This window comes from Crocodylus porosus, unplaced genomic scaffold (assembly GCF_001723895.1).
Source record: "Crocodylus porosus isolate Cpor-Errol unplaced genomic scaffold, CroPor_comp1, whole genome shotgun sequence".
In the NCBI taxonomy this organism is placed as follows: Eukaryota; Metazoa; Chordata; order Crocodylia; family Crocodylidae; genus Crocodylus; species Crocodylus porosus.
This window is the reverse complement of record NW_017728906.1, coordinates 11906419-11922469: the sequence shown is the minus strand read 5'-3', so window position 1 is coordinate 11922469 and position 16051 is coordinate 11906419. Positions and strand designations below refer to the sequence as shown.

Here is a 16051-nt window from a genome sequence, read left to right as displayed (position 1 = left end):
TCCTGGTTCCACTGGCTGGTGTGAGGTAAAAATCCAACCTCAATCTACTACGCTGAAGCTAGTGGTCAGACACCACTAGAGAAGCAAGTCTCCACTGACTGGTTCTGAACTGAAGCAAATGGAGGAGTTATGACGATCTCAAGTCAGTGATCTCTTACCTGAGTAGCAGGTTAAAGCATTGGTAGATGCTTTAACCATGACTCTTTCCTGTAGCTGTTTCATGCTTTCCTGGGTTAATTAAGCAAAGGTGATGCAGCACTCGCTCTTTCTTCCCCTTACCAGGAGCTTACTATACTAGTACCCTGGCACAGTTGACTGGAAATCAGTTGTGTCATTGGCTGTGCAGTACTGTGCCACAAAACACCAGCAGTAGTGAGATAAATTGTCAGATGAAAAACAAAGAGACCTATAGCTAAATGATCAGCCAGTGTGAGCTTGTCTTTTTAGCTGAGACTCTAAGCTTTAACCAAACTTCCTCATTTCTGAAAAGGTAAATTAATGCAATTTTAGCCCATCTAGAAGCCCCTTGCTCCAGAGATCATTAGCATCTTGCAAGATTAAAAAAATAATCTAACTTATTAGAAAAATGTTGTACTATAAAATTTGCAGTATAATTTTGTATCTGCAAAATTGTACAAGTAAATGCTGTACAATTACCTGTACAGTAAGTGTTACTGTAGTATCCCCATTATAAATTAATTGTTGTAAGCAACTACTAGAGTCACTTTTGGAAGGGGAGCTGCCAGACCTGGTTCCGGACAACATAAAATCTATAGCAAATTCCTTTCCCAGTGCATATTTAGTTCATTGCTAATAAATATTTTAGGGGAAGTTCTCATTCAGCTTAAAACAAAGCATTCTGGATCTCCATCTTCCAGGCCTTAACACACCAGCTTCTGCTCACCTGCTCCAGTTGTCCCCCTGAAAACCTGCAGGTGACTTACTCAAGTTCTGTTTAAGTAAAAACTGACTGGTGTAGAAGTATTGCAGGATCAGGCCCTCTGTGGAGAGAAGCCCATGCACCTGATGGCTGTGTCACAGAAAGCAACCTATCTGATCCGTGCATGCATCCAGAGCACGGTTCTAGACATGACTGAATTCTCACCTCCTGTGCTTCAATGGACCAAAGCCTTAAACTGGAGATTTTGCATCTGCTGGTGGCTTCTTTACCTGGGAGTACAAGAGGCACTCCCAGGCTGAGCTGTCAGCTTGTCTCAGCTGGCAGTCCCACCTCCTTGCACTTGTGATTGCTGATCTGGCTCGCAGGAAAGCCAGCTTGCTCAGAGAGCTGGAGCCGAGGTGGCCTAGCTCAAGTCACGGGTTTAAAAAGGGATGTTGTAATCACTTACATTGTACACATCGCCCTGGCCTGGCAGCCCTTGTGATTCAGGGGTCCTGGTGAACTGAAAGAGAGAGAAGGCAGAGTGAGCACAGAGTCATGGCATCTCTCTACGCGCTGCTACCCCCACCCTAACCTGCTATGTTAGGGGCTTGCAGCCAAGTAGCCTACAACACTTCCAGTGCTACCAGGGGTTTTCCTCTGTCCCCTTTGGCTTCTCCAAGGAACAATGCAGGTCACAGACCTACCAATAAAAGATGTCCTTGGCAGGTTGATGGCCAGACAGGCCATTTAACCCAAGAGTCAGTGCATTTAACCCAAATCCTACTATTTACAGTCTCATCACTGAACCTTGCCAAATCTGTATTCTTCCACTATAGAGAGAGGGCTCAGTTGGGCACTGTTTATTAATATAATTACAAGTTTAAAGCAATTTGGAAGCATACCAGTGCCTCTATCATCATCAAAAATGAATTCTAAATATCTATACATTTTGGCATTTGCTTTTGGTTTAATTATAGAAAAATCAGAGTTATTCCTCCCCACTTCACTCACCAGGATGTGGGGTGCTGAGCAGCACCGATATGCTGGTGCCCTGCCCCTGACTCCCAACCCACAGCCCTGCCAGTGCCCCTCACTCCTGACCTGCAGCCCCTGCCTGCTCTGCACTAGCTCACTTACAGCAGCAGCTCCATCCCAGCACCAGGACATGGGGTCCATCTTTGTGGCTCTGAGCAGTGCCAGCTGTAGCTGTTTTGATCCCTGTGCCCAGGCCACAGTGATCCCCATGCCGTTCCTGGGGAAGCCCTCAACTGGGGCTTAGGGGCTGGGCTGGGAAGCCCCTTCCCACCTAGGCTGGCTTTCCCCTACACAGGCTGCTGTAGTGGGGCAGGGGGGCTCTAAGCCTGGCTCTGGCATCCTCTCCTAACTGGAGCTATCCTCCACCCCTGACCCCATCTCACTCACTCACTTGTCCCTGCTGCCACCTCCAATCCTCCCCGCAGCCCCTTACACACCAAAATGGTTCCTGTAACCAGGAGCTCCATTAGGCTGGGGCTGCATGTCACAGCACTGGTTTGGGCACGGGGCAGGTCTATAGTGCGGCAGTTGCCCCTGCAGCCTCAGCTCCCACCAGCAGGTCCTGTCCCATCCCGTTCGGCAGCTGTGGGGTTTGTGGGTGGATGTGAGGTTTGTGGGTGGAGGTATAGGTTGGTGGGTGGACAGTGGGGTGGGGTGTAGTGGGGGGGCTGCTCAGGAGGGGTGGGTCCCCCCCGCATGGTGCACAGCCTGCCCTGCAGCAGCAGCCGCAGCCATCACGGCTACTAGCAGAGCCACAACCTGTGCCGCCTGTACGACATGGCACCGCACCAACCCAGCCCACTTGCATGCACCCTCGGTTAGAACTGGGCCACTTCTGCTGTCACCCAGGACTCCAGCACCACATGCAGGGGTTGGGTCCTGCCTGCATGGAGTCAGCCCAGCCCTAAGGCTTGCGGGGCACATGAAGGCAGGACCCAGCCCAGCATGAAGGTGCACAGTCCCTGCATGCGGTGCCAGGGCCCTGGGTGACAGTAAGAGTGACTCGGTTCTGGCCCAGGGTATGCACAAGCAGGGCAGCCTGGCACAGCAGCATGTCACGCGAGCGGCACAGGTCAGATACCGGGATTTCCTGGTATCAAAATTAGGGATGCAAATATGCAGCAAGGGGAACTTGCTTTTTGTTCCCAGCATGCCTCTTGCAGCATCTCAAACTGCTTTGAGACTGCAACAGGCACGAGTGTGCTTGTCTGGATGCACTCTTCCAAGAAAGATTTAGGTCAGTATTTTCAAAGGCATATGCCTACAACCTATTTACCTCCGCCACTCTGAACTGGTGCTATGACAACAGGCACATCTGTCTCTCATTTCCTCCTTAGACAGCACCTTATCTGCTCCCCCTGGCTTATTGCTATTATGTTATATAAAAGTTTGTCTAACCACACATATTGCAGCAGGTAGAAGACTTTCCAGTTCTTAGGGGTAACAGCCACTTTCAGCACCTCCTGAAAACAATGTGCACATGCTGCCAGTCTTTAAATCAACCTGCAGAGCTTCCAATGGGCTTTAACCTTAGGCTTAGAATAAATGTATCTTATATTAGTTGCCTGCTTTCAAGGAGTTTTGGGTTGGGAACTAACAGCGCCCAGTTCATGCACTCTGTCTCCACATCTGGTTGCACCAGGTTCACAAAATCCTTCTCAGAGGTTCTCCAAGTCCCCCTTAATGATCACTCTCCCTCCCAACAGGTAGGAGAGTCCACAGCTCCCACATTTTGGCACAATGTGCACTTTGTGCATATGTGGGTGGCTTTGCCCTCTGGCAGGTTCATAAAGTTTTCCAGTCCCAAAGCAGCAGTTTCATCCGTCAGTCAGGATCTATAATGGCAGCATGAAATCTTCTCTTTTTGCCACTGCTGAGTATCATTCATTCCCTCTAAATTTTCTTTTCTTCTGATTTAGCATTAGATCTGCAACCCTGAGAGATTTGTGGGACACAGCACCTGCAGGGCTAGCTGCCCCTATACTACCTGCTGACACTTCTCCATGATCCCTGCAGGTTATGGCTAAGTGAGGCAGACTTCCAGGCTCATTCAGCTTCTGTGCTGGAAGCTGAGTGCAGCCAGTATCTATTATTTAGGAAAAACTAAAAGAGGGAGAACCACCAAAAAGGAACATGGTAGACAGCTCCTTGCCCACATCAGAGAGGAAAATAGCTTCCTCTTCCTTCTTACAGTGTGGATGTGTATGGTGGGAAGAAATTTGTATTTCTTTGCTTACAAATAGCCTCTTGGGTAGAACTGGACCGACAGCCGTGAGACAGTGGTAGGATTCTGTCACAGCTGATTATCCCTCTCCTACTGAAACCTGTGACCTTGAGGCATGTAAGACTCCATACCCTCATCACCAGTCCTTTATCTGACCTCTGGAAATATTTTAACAGATTATAAGCTTGGCATTTCTCCCAAGAAATGTTTCATGGGCTGTTCCTGAATTTGCATTTTTTTATCCCTGTCCTTCTGGATATAACTGAGAGACATGAGGAGAGCCACACAGATGATTAGAGAACAGGAGAGCAGGCCTTATGAGGAGAGGCTGAGAGACATGGGACTCTTCAGTCCGGAAAAGTGCAGGCTCAGGGGTGACCTGGTGGTAGCCTATAAGTACATAAGGAGTGTGCACCAGGAACTGGGAGAACATCTGTTCACCAGGGCACCCTATGGGAAGACTAGGTCCAACAGTCATGAGCTCCTGGAAGACCGTCTTAGCCTGGACATACGGAAAAACTTTACAGTCCGAGTCCCCAGGGCCTGGAACAGACTCCCTCCAGAGGTGGTGTAGGTACCTACTCTGGATTCCTTTAAAAAAAAACTTTTGGATGCTTATCTTGCTGGGATCATTTGACCCCTGCTGACTCCCTGCCCTTTGGGTAGGGGGCTGGACCCAGTGATCTTGCGAGGTTCCTTCCAGCCCTAATGTCTATGAAATGAGACAAATCTCATTACTCACCTAGTGCCTCTTACACCAATACCATCAGTGTGGTATCAGAATATTTTCTGATGTCAAAAGCAATATGATGTTTCCTTCCCATTCCTCTGTTCAGGACAGGTTAATTGTATCAAGGCACCAAGGATCACTCGGCACTTGAAAGAGCTGACCCCTAACTGAATAAGGCAAAGCTGGGCAGAAGCTGCCAAGCAAGAAGTCTCTATGGTGCTATCAGCTCCAAATACCAGATGTCAGGCATGAGCTAGGCCCGAAAATAAACCTGCACATCCTAAGCTGGGGAAGGAAACAAGGTGTTTTGGGTCTACCATCTCCAATGCAGATGTTGAATTACGCAGACAGCTGAATGTAAGAAATTTTACCATCACTCAGTGTCTCTGCTGGCATCTTTCTGATGCTCCTGCCCCTATCTTGTGCTTTCCATGTCCTGATGATGAGATGGTGAGACTTAAACAGAATATATATATAGTTCCTTTTTATTACTCCATCAAGACTGGTAGCTGCAACACTCTGGGTGTCTACACATTCATTAATGCACAGTAGTTACTGCACATTAAGTTTAGTACTTGCCTAACTGAGTACTAAATCAATGTGCAGTAACTGGCACCAGTGCACGGCTTTTTACTGATCCTAACTGTGCAATAGCCCAATACTACTGCGCAATAACATATTAGCATGGGTTCTGCCCAGCATGCTGCTGTGCAGTGTTATTAGGCTACTACACAGTTAGCATCTTGTGTGGATGCACCCTCCAAGTATGTGTGTAGGAGGGGAAGGGTTAGTTTATTTTTGAGCTCAGAAAATGAAATACATTCAAAAGGGCTCAAAGCCCTTTCAGAAAGAACCTTTCCACAAGAGACATTAGAATCATGCTACCTTGCCTTCTCTCTCTAGCATCAACCCTTGAATACTGGGCTTATTCCTCTCCACCCTGTAGCTCAGTGTTCAACAAACTTCATATTTGCAATGGGAATCAAGAAATGTAAAATTATTCATGCTTTCAAGCCAAGCATCAGTCCAAGGAAACATGCTCCCCCAGATAGTATGCTCCCCCTGAGCACATGATAAATAAGCACAAAGTGATCCAAAGCTTTGAGGAGACACAGTGCTGATTAGACTGACCTTAGCTTTCACAAAAAGGGCTGTAATAATGATCGCATAAATGAAGAGAAGCCCATCCAGTACGTAGCACAGGCGTGGGTCTGTCAGTCCCAGGGCTGCTGCATCTGTATAGAAATACCACGTTAATAAAACAAGGTCACCTATATTACACAGCACAGCCTATGCATGTAATGTGGTATTGCTGCCTTCTACTGAATGGAGCAGAGTCTTGAACCCGTCTCCCACGTCTCAGAAGAATGTCTTACCCACCATGCTATAGGGATGCTGAATCTTACTATCCCCATTTGAAGCCGTTTCCAGCATGACTGCTAGTATGAAGACGTGAACACAAGCCAGAGGGACTCCACTTACGGGAGACCCAGGTTCAAGTTTGTGTTCTGAGTCAGGCACAACAGATCTCAGACCTGGTTTTCACACTGAGCTTTTTGACAAACTGGTCTTTGCTTGACCTAGGAAAACATGTACAGTTTTGGAAAAAAAAAAAGTGCAGGACAGGAACACCATCTCCTGTCCTGCTCCCCTCAGAAACGCAATAGAAGGTCTGACAGAGAAGCAGTCTTAAGAAATGGGCTGAGAAATTACCAAAGTCATACAATACGATTAGGATGACCAAAATGTACATCCCTCATCCCCATCACACAGCAGGCATCACTATTTTTGGATTCCAGCAGCTGCTATTAGAATCACAACTTCACCTCTCAAGGGGCCAGAGCTCATCTAGTTGGCTCTGGATCCCAACCCGTTCAGGTCCAAAACTTTCTGCAGATGCAGAATCCAGAACTCTCACTAAGGAGTAGGTTAGATCATAGTTACTTAAAAAAATAGAGATGTACTTTTTAGGAAGCACTGGAAGAAGTTAATAAAGGTTCCTGGACCTGCAGAATTAGATCAGATTAGCTAGAATGATTAAGGCCTGGGGAACTCATATATAAAGAGAGATTAATCAGCCTGCGATCTGTCCTGTGTGGTTCATAGTTACTGCCATACAAAGATAATGAATAAGTACTGCAGTTTCTATGAACCACTATTTAATGCACTGCCAAGTGTTGTACTGTTAGTATGAGGAGTGCAGCACAAGAATCTGCACAGAACAGAATATCCCATATGCTGATCTTCATTCTGATCCCACATAGACTGTTTACTCCAAGACTAGTTCCTTTACTATATTTTTGCAAATATTAGAGCATCTTATACGCAAATGGGAAAGAACTCTTCCTTCTGAAGGAGAAAAATGCCCAGTAACATAGTGGCAACTGATTTTTAGGAACTGTATACATAGAATTTGGGTAAAACATGGACAACCTCAGCATAAGCACATCACCGTGCAGTTATAAGTTCATGGGGCAGACATGATACAATAGTTTGTTTTATGGCATGAGTATTTGTTGCCAACTGCATTTAACTCAAGAATGTTACACTGCAGCAATAACTTCATTGCTATCCATAGCTAAGCATCAGCATTCTTAGGTTTTTACTGTATCTCCCTTGTCTGTTGGCTACCCAAAATTTCCCTTCTTTCCCATTTTTATCTGCTTACAGAGTTTTACACAACCTTTTGTTCCATCTGCTACTAAGCTCCACTGTGTCTGCTTCTCTCCCTAAGACCTGAAAAAGGGTACCATGATACTTTTATTGCACCAACTACATGGTTGGGAAAGACTTAGACAAGCTTTTGGGTATCACCACAACAATTCTTGCCATTTGATTCAAAATATTTCACATGCGTAGAAACAAATGTACAAAGGCTAGTTAAGGAAATAAAGAGGTATATGATCCTGACACTACATTTCTCGAATGTATTTCACAGATATGTCAAGCACTTTACAAGGCACAAGGCACCTCCTTGTGATGGAGGATTATACCTATTTATATGCAGGAAAGTAGAGGCAGGCAACACAAGGTCACATGGCAAATCAACAGCAGAGCTAAGACTAGAACTAGCATATCCACTTCCTTGACCAGACCACAGTGTGTCTGCAGGCTTAGCCCAAGGCACACATTCTTTGCAACACAGCGCACTGTTTTAGATGGAGATAGCTGGTCACAGGGCTCCCAAAAAGTGAACCATCTCAACGTTCCTTGGGCTTGCAGGAGAAAGAAACCTGATTCTTCCCCTTGGTACTTCAATCCTTCATTTTTGTTTCTTGCTGATTAAACCCCATTTACTGTTGCCATCTCAGGCAACATCAAGTAACTCAACAACTTCTTGCTTCACTGTTAAAATCTAGTATGTTCCTCTAAATCCCTGCTTCTCCAGTGGAACATGTCTCAACCCAGAAGCGCACTTGTATAGTCAATAAAGCTCAGGGTGCCCATGGTGGTATATACATAACCACCAACTCCTTCGGGTAAACCAAGGGGTATACTAGTAAGTTAGTTTTAATCTTTACACTGCTAGCATTTTCCAGCTTGCCCACTTAAATGAATACCTATACAGTGGTATGTAAAATGACCTTGATTATAGGACAATCTTCCAGTAATTAGATTCCATATATGGAAAATGTATAAATTTGAGATAATTTTTCAGGTATAGAATCTAATTATTGGAGGTTTGTCTTGAATCTGTTCCCCTCCCACTGCTACAGCAGGGAAAATAAACCTGGGGGATCAAGTGCCCTCTGGCCTCCCAATTTCTTTCCACTGTAACCTCTTCCCCTGCCCTCTTTTATTGCTAGACCCTGTTCTTCCTGAAAACATGGAAGTGAAGGGCAAATTTGAAAACACTGCCATTGAAACAAGTATGTCTATAATAATGTAGTTCATCCAGAATTGATGCATTTTACCTTTTTTGAAACTGCCACAAGTCTTAGCACAGGCTCTCCATAAACACACATCTAATCAACTTCATAGTTGGTTTCCATAACTGAACACATGCTGCTTTTGGCAGCGATTTAAAGATAAGCAATGTATTTAATGACATTTCTTTGCATGTAAATGTAAGATGAGGAGCTGTTTTCCCAATGCTCACTCAGGATGGGGCAAGAGAATCTCCTTATCTTACTTTTGAATAAATATGATATTATGCAAGTCCCCATCCTCCAAAGGGTTACCTGTGTCCGAGGAAAGAGACCTGAGCTCAGTGGTGGGTATCTTATTGAAGATTGCTGCAGAAAGCTGGCCAGGCTGTCACACAGGATGCATTATAAGACTAAGATTAAAAAAAGCCCATAAATGACAAAATGGTTCTTGGCATTTGTGTATTAGCTAGAAATAATATGTTTGTCAGCTCCTTATATCTGTAATAGGGAAAGTGCCACCCAAAGATGCAAGGCCGGGTAGACTCATTTCAATCAGTATTTTTTTTTTTTTAGTCAGACTGTCATGGGCAAGTCCACAGTAGGACAGCACAGCAGAGATACACGCAGACATGGGCTCAGTCCTGCCTGTAGATTCTGACTTGGTTTTACTGCTTGAAAAATGCGACGCATCCATCTCTGGCAGATCCATAATCAGTTGAGCAGCTGATAGTCCTACAACTAACCCCATTCCCCCCAGCAGGGCTATGGTCAGCGGTAAAGCTCTTGGAAGTGGAATCATTTTCTGTTCCATAACATGTGCACCACCAGGCCCCAGCAATGACATTGCCAATGTTTTTGAGCATGGGTTTGCGGAGCTGGGCTCCAGCTCACCGGCGGAGTAGGAAACAGGCTGAAATGACACAGCTGTCAGGCATGGACATACCCCAGCTGACAACCCTATAAGACAGCAGCTCACAGAGAGTCCTCTCGTGACTCTATTGAAAGCTGCCCTTCTGCATTATGCCGCTGGTGGCAAAAGACAAGTCACGGGGGAGAGTCGGGCCTGCTTTATATGTGGCATGTGGCCTGCCCTTGGAGTTGTCACATGACAGGGCTCCACAGACACACTGTATGGGAGACCCATATCTTACACATCAGTGCACATACACAGTACAGCTTGTGGTAAGTGCGGTCAACGCTAACAAATTAAATATCCATTTTGAAGTATTAAAGAAAAAAAAAGTGCAAACCCTGTGCAGGCCTCCAAATGACTCCCCAGTTTGCAACTCTACCTTCAGACTCCCACGTCTGTATTGCTGTGATCTTCTGTCAAACATACATGGCTCTGGTAAATTTGCAAAGTGGTGATGCCTTCAACTGTGCAGACGGCAGGCTCCTCCTTATACACGCTTCTTTTAAAAGATTTAATGCAACAAAAATCCTTGTTCTTTTAAGCCAGTGGTTCTCAACCTTTTTAGATTCAAGACACCCCTGGATAAACTGGAGGCAGCCCTCTGAAAATGCCAGCTCTTCATTTTCACTTTTTTGCCTAAAGAAGAACAATGAAGCAGGTTTTTTTGTTGAAAAGAACTCGGAAAAACCTCAGCTATGGGCTTCTATTTGAAATCTTTGGGATTATCTTGTAAAGCATGCTTGTAAACCTATCAGTGCTAACATTGTGTGGAACCCCAGTTGAGAATCACTGTTTTAAGGCACAATAAGTTAGCACTTGCTCTTTGTGGATGATAAAGCATCATCACGGCACAGACACCCAGTCTCACCCAAATGCAAAGTTATTCTCACACAAACACTTTCACATTAAACCCAGATGCATTCCCTCTCACAAGCACATGCACAGAGACTGAAACTTTAAAATAAATGTCAAAGTCTCAAAGATTAACAGGCCTTCATTTACTAAACCCCTCTATGAATTTTACCTTAAAATATCACCGGCACCCTCCTTCAATATTCATTTTGCTAGTAGTGCCCAAACATATCTCTGCTACCCCACTGAACAGAAGATTACATGACTTCCCAGTCCTCGACTGCTTATAATTCTGCTACCGCACCCAAGCACTAAAGTTGCCACCCATTCAGTTTTCATTCAGATGGTCCAGAAATTGGGGGAGATCTCTGTCCAGAGTGTGGTTGGACACCTGACTCATGCGCAGCATCCAAGAATTGGCCCATCATGACATAGTGACTAGGATACAAGTGGGCTGAATTTACAACAGACAGGACTTGGGCTGGGTGTCAGTAATAACACAATTGTTTATTTGCATATTAATTTCAAGTGCGGTGTCTAGGAATGGCTTCAGCAAACAGTGGCTATCCTACCAACCAGGTGAATCCAAATGTGGGAGAATCATGCTGTTAGAACACAGGCTCTGACATGGGCAAACCTGTGATGGCCTCAGTGGGATTAAGTCACAGCAGGTGATTGTTGGGACAGAAAATGAGGAACAGTTCCGTACTCCACCGTAGGACAGTATTATGTTGGAGTATCCTATGTTGGAGTTAGTTAGTTTACTGCAGTCTAATACCAGTGCACACGCAGACAGTGATGCTTTACTGAAGAGCTAATTAGTCCACTCTGCAGTAAACTGAATGTGTAAATGCACCCACTGTTATTTAGATTTATAGTTTACAACAGCTGTGGCCAACCTTTTTGGTAGTGTGCCACAAATTAAACCCTGGCACCTCCCCGAGAGCCACACTGCTCCCCACCCCCTCCATGATCTGCTGTGTACCATATACAGCAGCTGCCCTTGCCTTGCAGCTGTGCCCCACCTGTGGTTTTCCAGGTTACAGTGCAGTAACACAACTGTGCCCATTTTTACATTGTATGCACTTTTGGGGGAAGGGGCTGTTCCTCATTCTCTGTCCCAACAATCACCTGCTGTGACCTAATCCCACTGAGGCCATCATAGGTTTGCCCATGTCAGAGCCCATGTTCTAACAGCATGATTCTCCCAAATTTGGATTATTATTATTAGTAGTAATAATTATCATCGTCCCAGGTTACTCCTTGAGCTTTTCCTGGCCAGTCTGCAGTTCCCCTTAGCCATCACTAGTAGATCTGTGTCCCTAGAGGCAGACCCACATACAGGAGCTTGCACATGAGCCTAAGACAGGTAGTAATAGTAATACTAGTGCTACTACCACTACTACTATTGAGTGCATCTACATGTGCAAGTAATGTGACACCAGAAACTCCAAAGCAGTTTGAACTAGAGAAACTGCTCCTGGGCACAGCATCTACATGTGCACCTGGGACAGTAGCAATTTGAGCTAGGGCAGAGCAGACCTCCAGCTAGCTGGGATGACCGGGCACAATTTATGCCCCCAACTAGTGTCTACACATGTGTTTCAGCACAGTTACATACTCCACCATAGGGCAGTATTATCCCCAACAGTACTATCCTATGGTGGAGTTAATTAGTTTACTGCAGTCTAATGCCAGTGCACATATAGACAGTGACACTTTACTGAGGAGACCCACATACAGGAGCTTGCACATGAGCCCAAGACAAGTGTTCCCCAATTAGGAAGGCAGCAAGGTCAGGAAAAGCAAGCACTGGGCTGGGTGCTGGGGTGTTCCCATCTCAAATCCTGACTTCATCACTCACTCACTGCATGGCTTGGTGCAAGTCATTACTTTTATTTCTCCTGTAGCTGCCCTACCTGCAAAATGGGGAAGGCTCCCTTACCTCATTGGGATGCAGTGCGGATCAAATCAATATCTAAACCAGGCTTTCAGAATGTAAAGCCTCCTATAAAATGGTCAGTGATCTTATGGGGGCAGCATGCAGAGATTTGTGAGCCACTGGCATAAAGGCTGGCAGAGGCAGGCAGGGCTAGCAGAGCAGAGGAAGGAAGGAGATAGGATAAAAGACATAGTGAATAGGCAGGAGAGATGAGAATCATGGCTTTGGAGCAAGAAGCTGCTCTTTACACTGTGCTTAAGACAGATTCCTCCCATCTTACCTAGAGCCCTGGGAAACCCCTACCCAGTCCCTTCCCACAGGGTGGTTCATCTTCCTCCCCAGTATAAAGTAGCCTGGCTCTCCATGCAGGTGTCAGCTCAGTTGGCCCCCTTTTTCCTCTTCTGTGTGTGCACTTGTTCCTGCTTCTGAGTCCCCTCCAACTGCGGATCTAAATACCACTCATTGGGTCCTAAACATCACAACCTCTTACTCAGCATTTGTGCCCCACAGAGCAGGAGCAGGAGCAGGAGCAGGAGCCACTGCCATTTTTATAAAGAAAAACTGGAGGACCCACTTTCACTAAAGAGAGAACCAAAAAAGACAGTAACTGAAGGAGAGGAAACCCGTGGGCCTGAGAAAGAGAGAGGCCCATGCTGATGGTAGAAGAGAGCTCAGCAGTAAACCCTGGCCTGGAAAGAGCTGTCGCTCAGAGGCTGCTCGATGTGGTTACCCAGAGCAGTTTCAAACCCCTCCATTCAGGGCTGACAGATGTGTCTTTTGAGTGCAAGGTTTCCTGTGCTATGTTGCAATCCCAGGGGCTTATCTCCCAGTCATCTACCAATCTGACAGACACGTGCAGCGCCCCCACTACTGGCATGGAGACAACAAGCAATGGAGTCTCTATAAGCAGCCTGATCCTTTTTCTAAAAAGAGCAACAGGTTTTTCTGCAGATGCTGGTCTCTGGAGAACTGGTCAGTGCTCACCATGTAGAGCTCACAAGCTGTGCTTCTGGAAGAGAGGTGATAGGCAAACTTCTCAAATTATTCACCTACAGCACATTAGAGACAAGGGCAGGTTCCTCCAACAGAGGCCACCATAGGATCTGCAGCATCCACCCAGGCTGACATGTTTTATAGGCATCTCTGAAAGTCATGCTACATTTGTGGAGCCTGGTTCTCTCTCTCAGACCAATAAGAGCTGGTGTGATGAGGCTAAGTTTCATTCCTGGAGCCCCAAAGGAAGCACAAAATTCAGTCCTCCAGAGGAGATGCTGAGCTGCCCTCCTCAAACACCCAGTCCACAGTAGACGGTGTTTATTTGGCTCCAATTCAGCAAAACTCATCCTTAACTTTAGGTTAAGTACCCACTGGGGCCCACACACACACCATTCACAAACACAGGGTCCTCATTTTGGATGCATTCTCTCAGAGCCAGGATGCTTTATGTAAGGGTAGAGTCACAAAAGCAGAAGCCCACAAAAAACATTTGAAGAATAAATCTGCTTTAAAGCCAGGAAAATGAATTACTGAATAATGTATTTTTCAAAAATTCACTGGGGGACATAGTATGGGGAGGGGGAGGGGAGGAAGAAAAGTGTCTGGACATGCAAGACAAATGAAGCCGAACAAGAGACGGAAAAAAATGCATGCACTTTTTAGAAAGCTGGACCACGATTATTTTTTGTTGATAATTTTCACAAGAAAGTTTCTTACATTTAAAAAAGTGACAAGTAAAAAGGGTTTAAAAAAAAAAAAAGGAATTTGACCTAAAACATGTTTATTTAGTTTTCTATTCAACTGTCAAGGGAAAAAAGCCACACACCTGCACACTCCCACCCAGTAACTTGTACTTAGATAGCAAGTCATCTGCAAGGAGGGAGTCTGTAGCTTTATGGGCACCTCCCTCCTCCTCAACCTGGATACCATTGCTTGTACAGTTCAGGCCTGGATGGATAGAACTAGTGCATTTCTATGGTGTATTTCTATAATGCCTTCTATTCAAAGAATGCAAATTCCCTTGCAAATTAAGGCTTGAAACACCTTTATAAAGCTAGTTTTACAAAATGAGAAAAACTGAAGTGCAGAAACTAAATCCAGTGTTTTCTGAAATGATCACTATTTTGTGTTTCTTTCTTCAGGCACTGTGGGGCTGACTTTCCCAATGAAGGCAGATACCCAAGCAACCTGTGGAAACTGCAGCTGGGAAGCACATCTGGAAAGTCTGTTCCCATAGAACCTGAAGCTGGACATCTGAAGTCTGACCCACCCAAAAGCGGTGACCAACACTGAGACTTAGTTACAAGTAACTTACCCAAAGATCACTCAGCGCAACAGTGGAAGAGCAGTCTCCCAACTTCCTGACATACATTTCAGATACCTGCCCTGGCTTCCTTTCCTTTGGAAAGGATGCAGACAGAGAGGAGTTGTTCCCAAATACAGTTCAGCAGTGGAAAGAAAAGTTTAACTACAAACCAAACCAACAATTTCATGATTCATCATTCACTAAAATGTCAAGCATTCAAGATGAAGCATCATCTAGGGCTGAACAAACCTGGGGGGCACTCTCAAGGGCGGGGTGGGTGGGAGGGATTGCTCCTTCAGTGTTGATGAATCAGTCAGAAGGAAAGAGCCAAGAAGGGATTTAGCATAGAGGCTACCTATGCATATCAGACCTGGTCAGTGGGCAAGTGCAGCACTACAATGGGTCCAGCAGACACCCCTTGGAAATGAAAAATGAGTAATGCAAAAAAGGTAAGCAGCTGCTTGGTGCACCTGGGAGTGGAAGCTCAGGAGGCTCTCCCTGTCTGTATGCCAGGGCTACTAGTCTCTTCATGGACTGGTCGCATTACACAGCACAACCAGGAAGTTCCAGGGATTTGTTTCCAGGCTAGGTTTTCTGCTCTGCCTTTTCAAACCAGCTGCATCCTACAGCAAGTAAGCATGACCAAAATCCACGGATGTTGCTGCAGTAGTTCTCTGCTTCCTGGCTGTTATTTGAGGGCAGAGGAGAAACCCTGTGCTTGCTACCAGCTGTGTCACTCCTTATGCAGTCCCAAACGGCCAAAGTGCAGCCTGGTTTATGCAGTTTTGCTGGCACCTCAGGCTTTAAAAATGGATAAGCCACAGCACCTGGGAGGCAAATGATCTATCTTGACTAGGCAGGATGCACAGATAAAAAAATACAGGCATTGCACCTCAGGAAGTGCCACATGCAAGATATAGGAAGCTACGGTTTGCACCATTTGGGGTCACTGGAGTGCAGTTCCCAAGGTCCTGGTAAGCTCTTGACACTGCAGTGTTTAGGCACCCTGAAAATTGGCAGTGATGGGAGCACACAAAATAACACAGGATTACTTTTGACTTGCGAGGGGTGAAACAGGTTCCAGGGAAGGGAAATACAGTAGCTCCGTTCATGCATGGGTAGGTTCATGGCGACCTCCATGGAGATCAGAGTCCTTCCTAGCACAGAAAAGACTATACACACTTTTAGAAAAGTGCAGCGTATGGTTATAGAAGCTGCTAAAAAGGGAATAGCACATGTAAGCGAGAGAAAAGGGAAAAAATAAATCACCTGCCTTCCCAGAAGCCCTCTGAGGAGAAGGA

The 16051-nt window shown here is 45.7% G+C and overlaps 1 protein-coding gene across 1 annotated transcript in view; it reads right to left on the bottom strand.

Annotated features, from left to right (window-relative positions):
• CD247 (CD247 molecule) overlaps positions 1-16051 on the bottom strand; it is an 81102-nt gene that overhangs the window by 13701 nt on the left and 51350 nt on the right. Inside the window, exons 2-3 of the mRNA XM_019528690.1 lie at positions 6004-6107; positions 1350-1403 (exon numbers count right to left, since the gene is read on the bottom strand). Of these exons, the coding sequence (XP_019384235.1) occupies positions 1350-1403; positions 6004-6107 (158 nt within the window). The remainder of the gene's footprint in view (positions 1-1349; positions 1404-6003; positions 6108-16051) is intronic.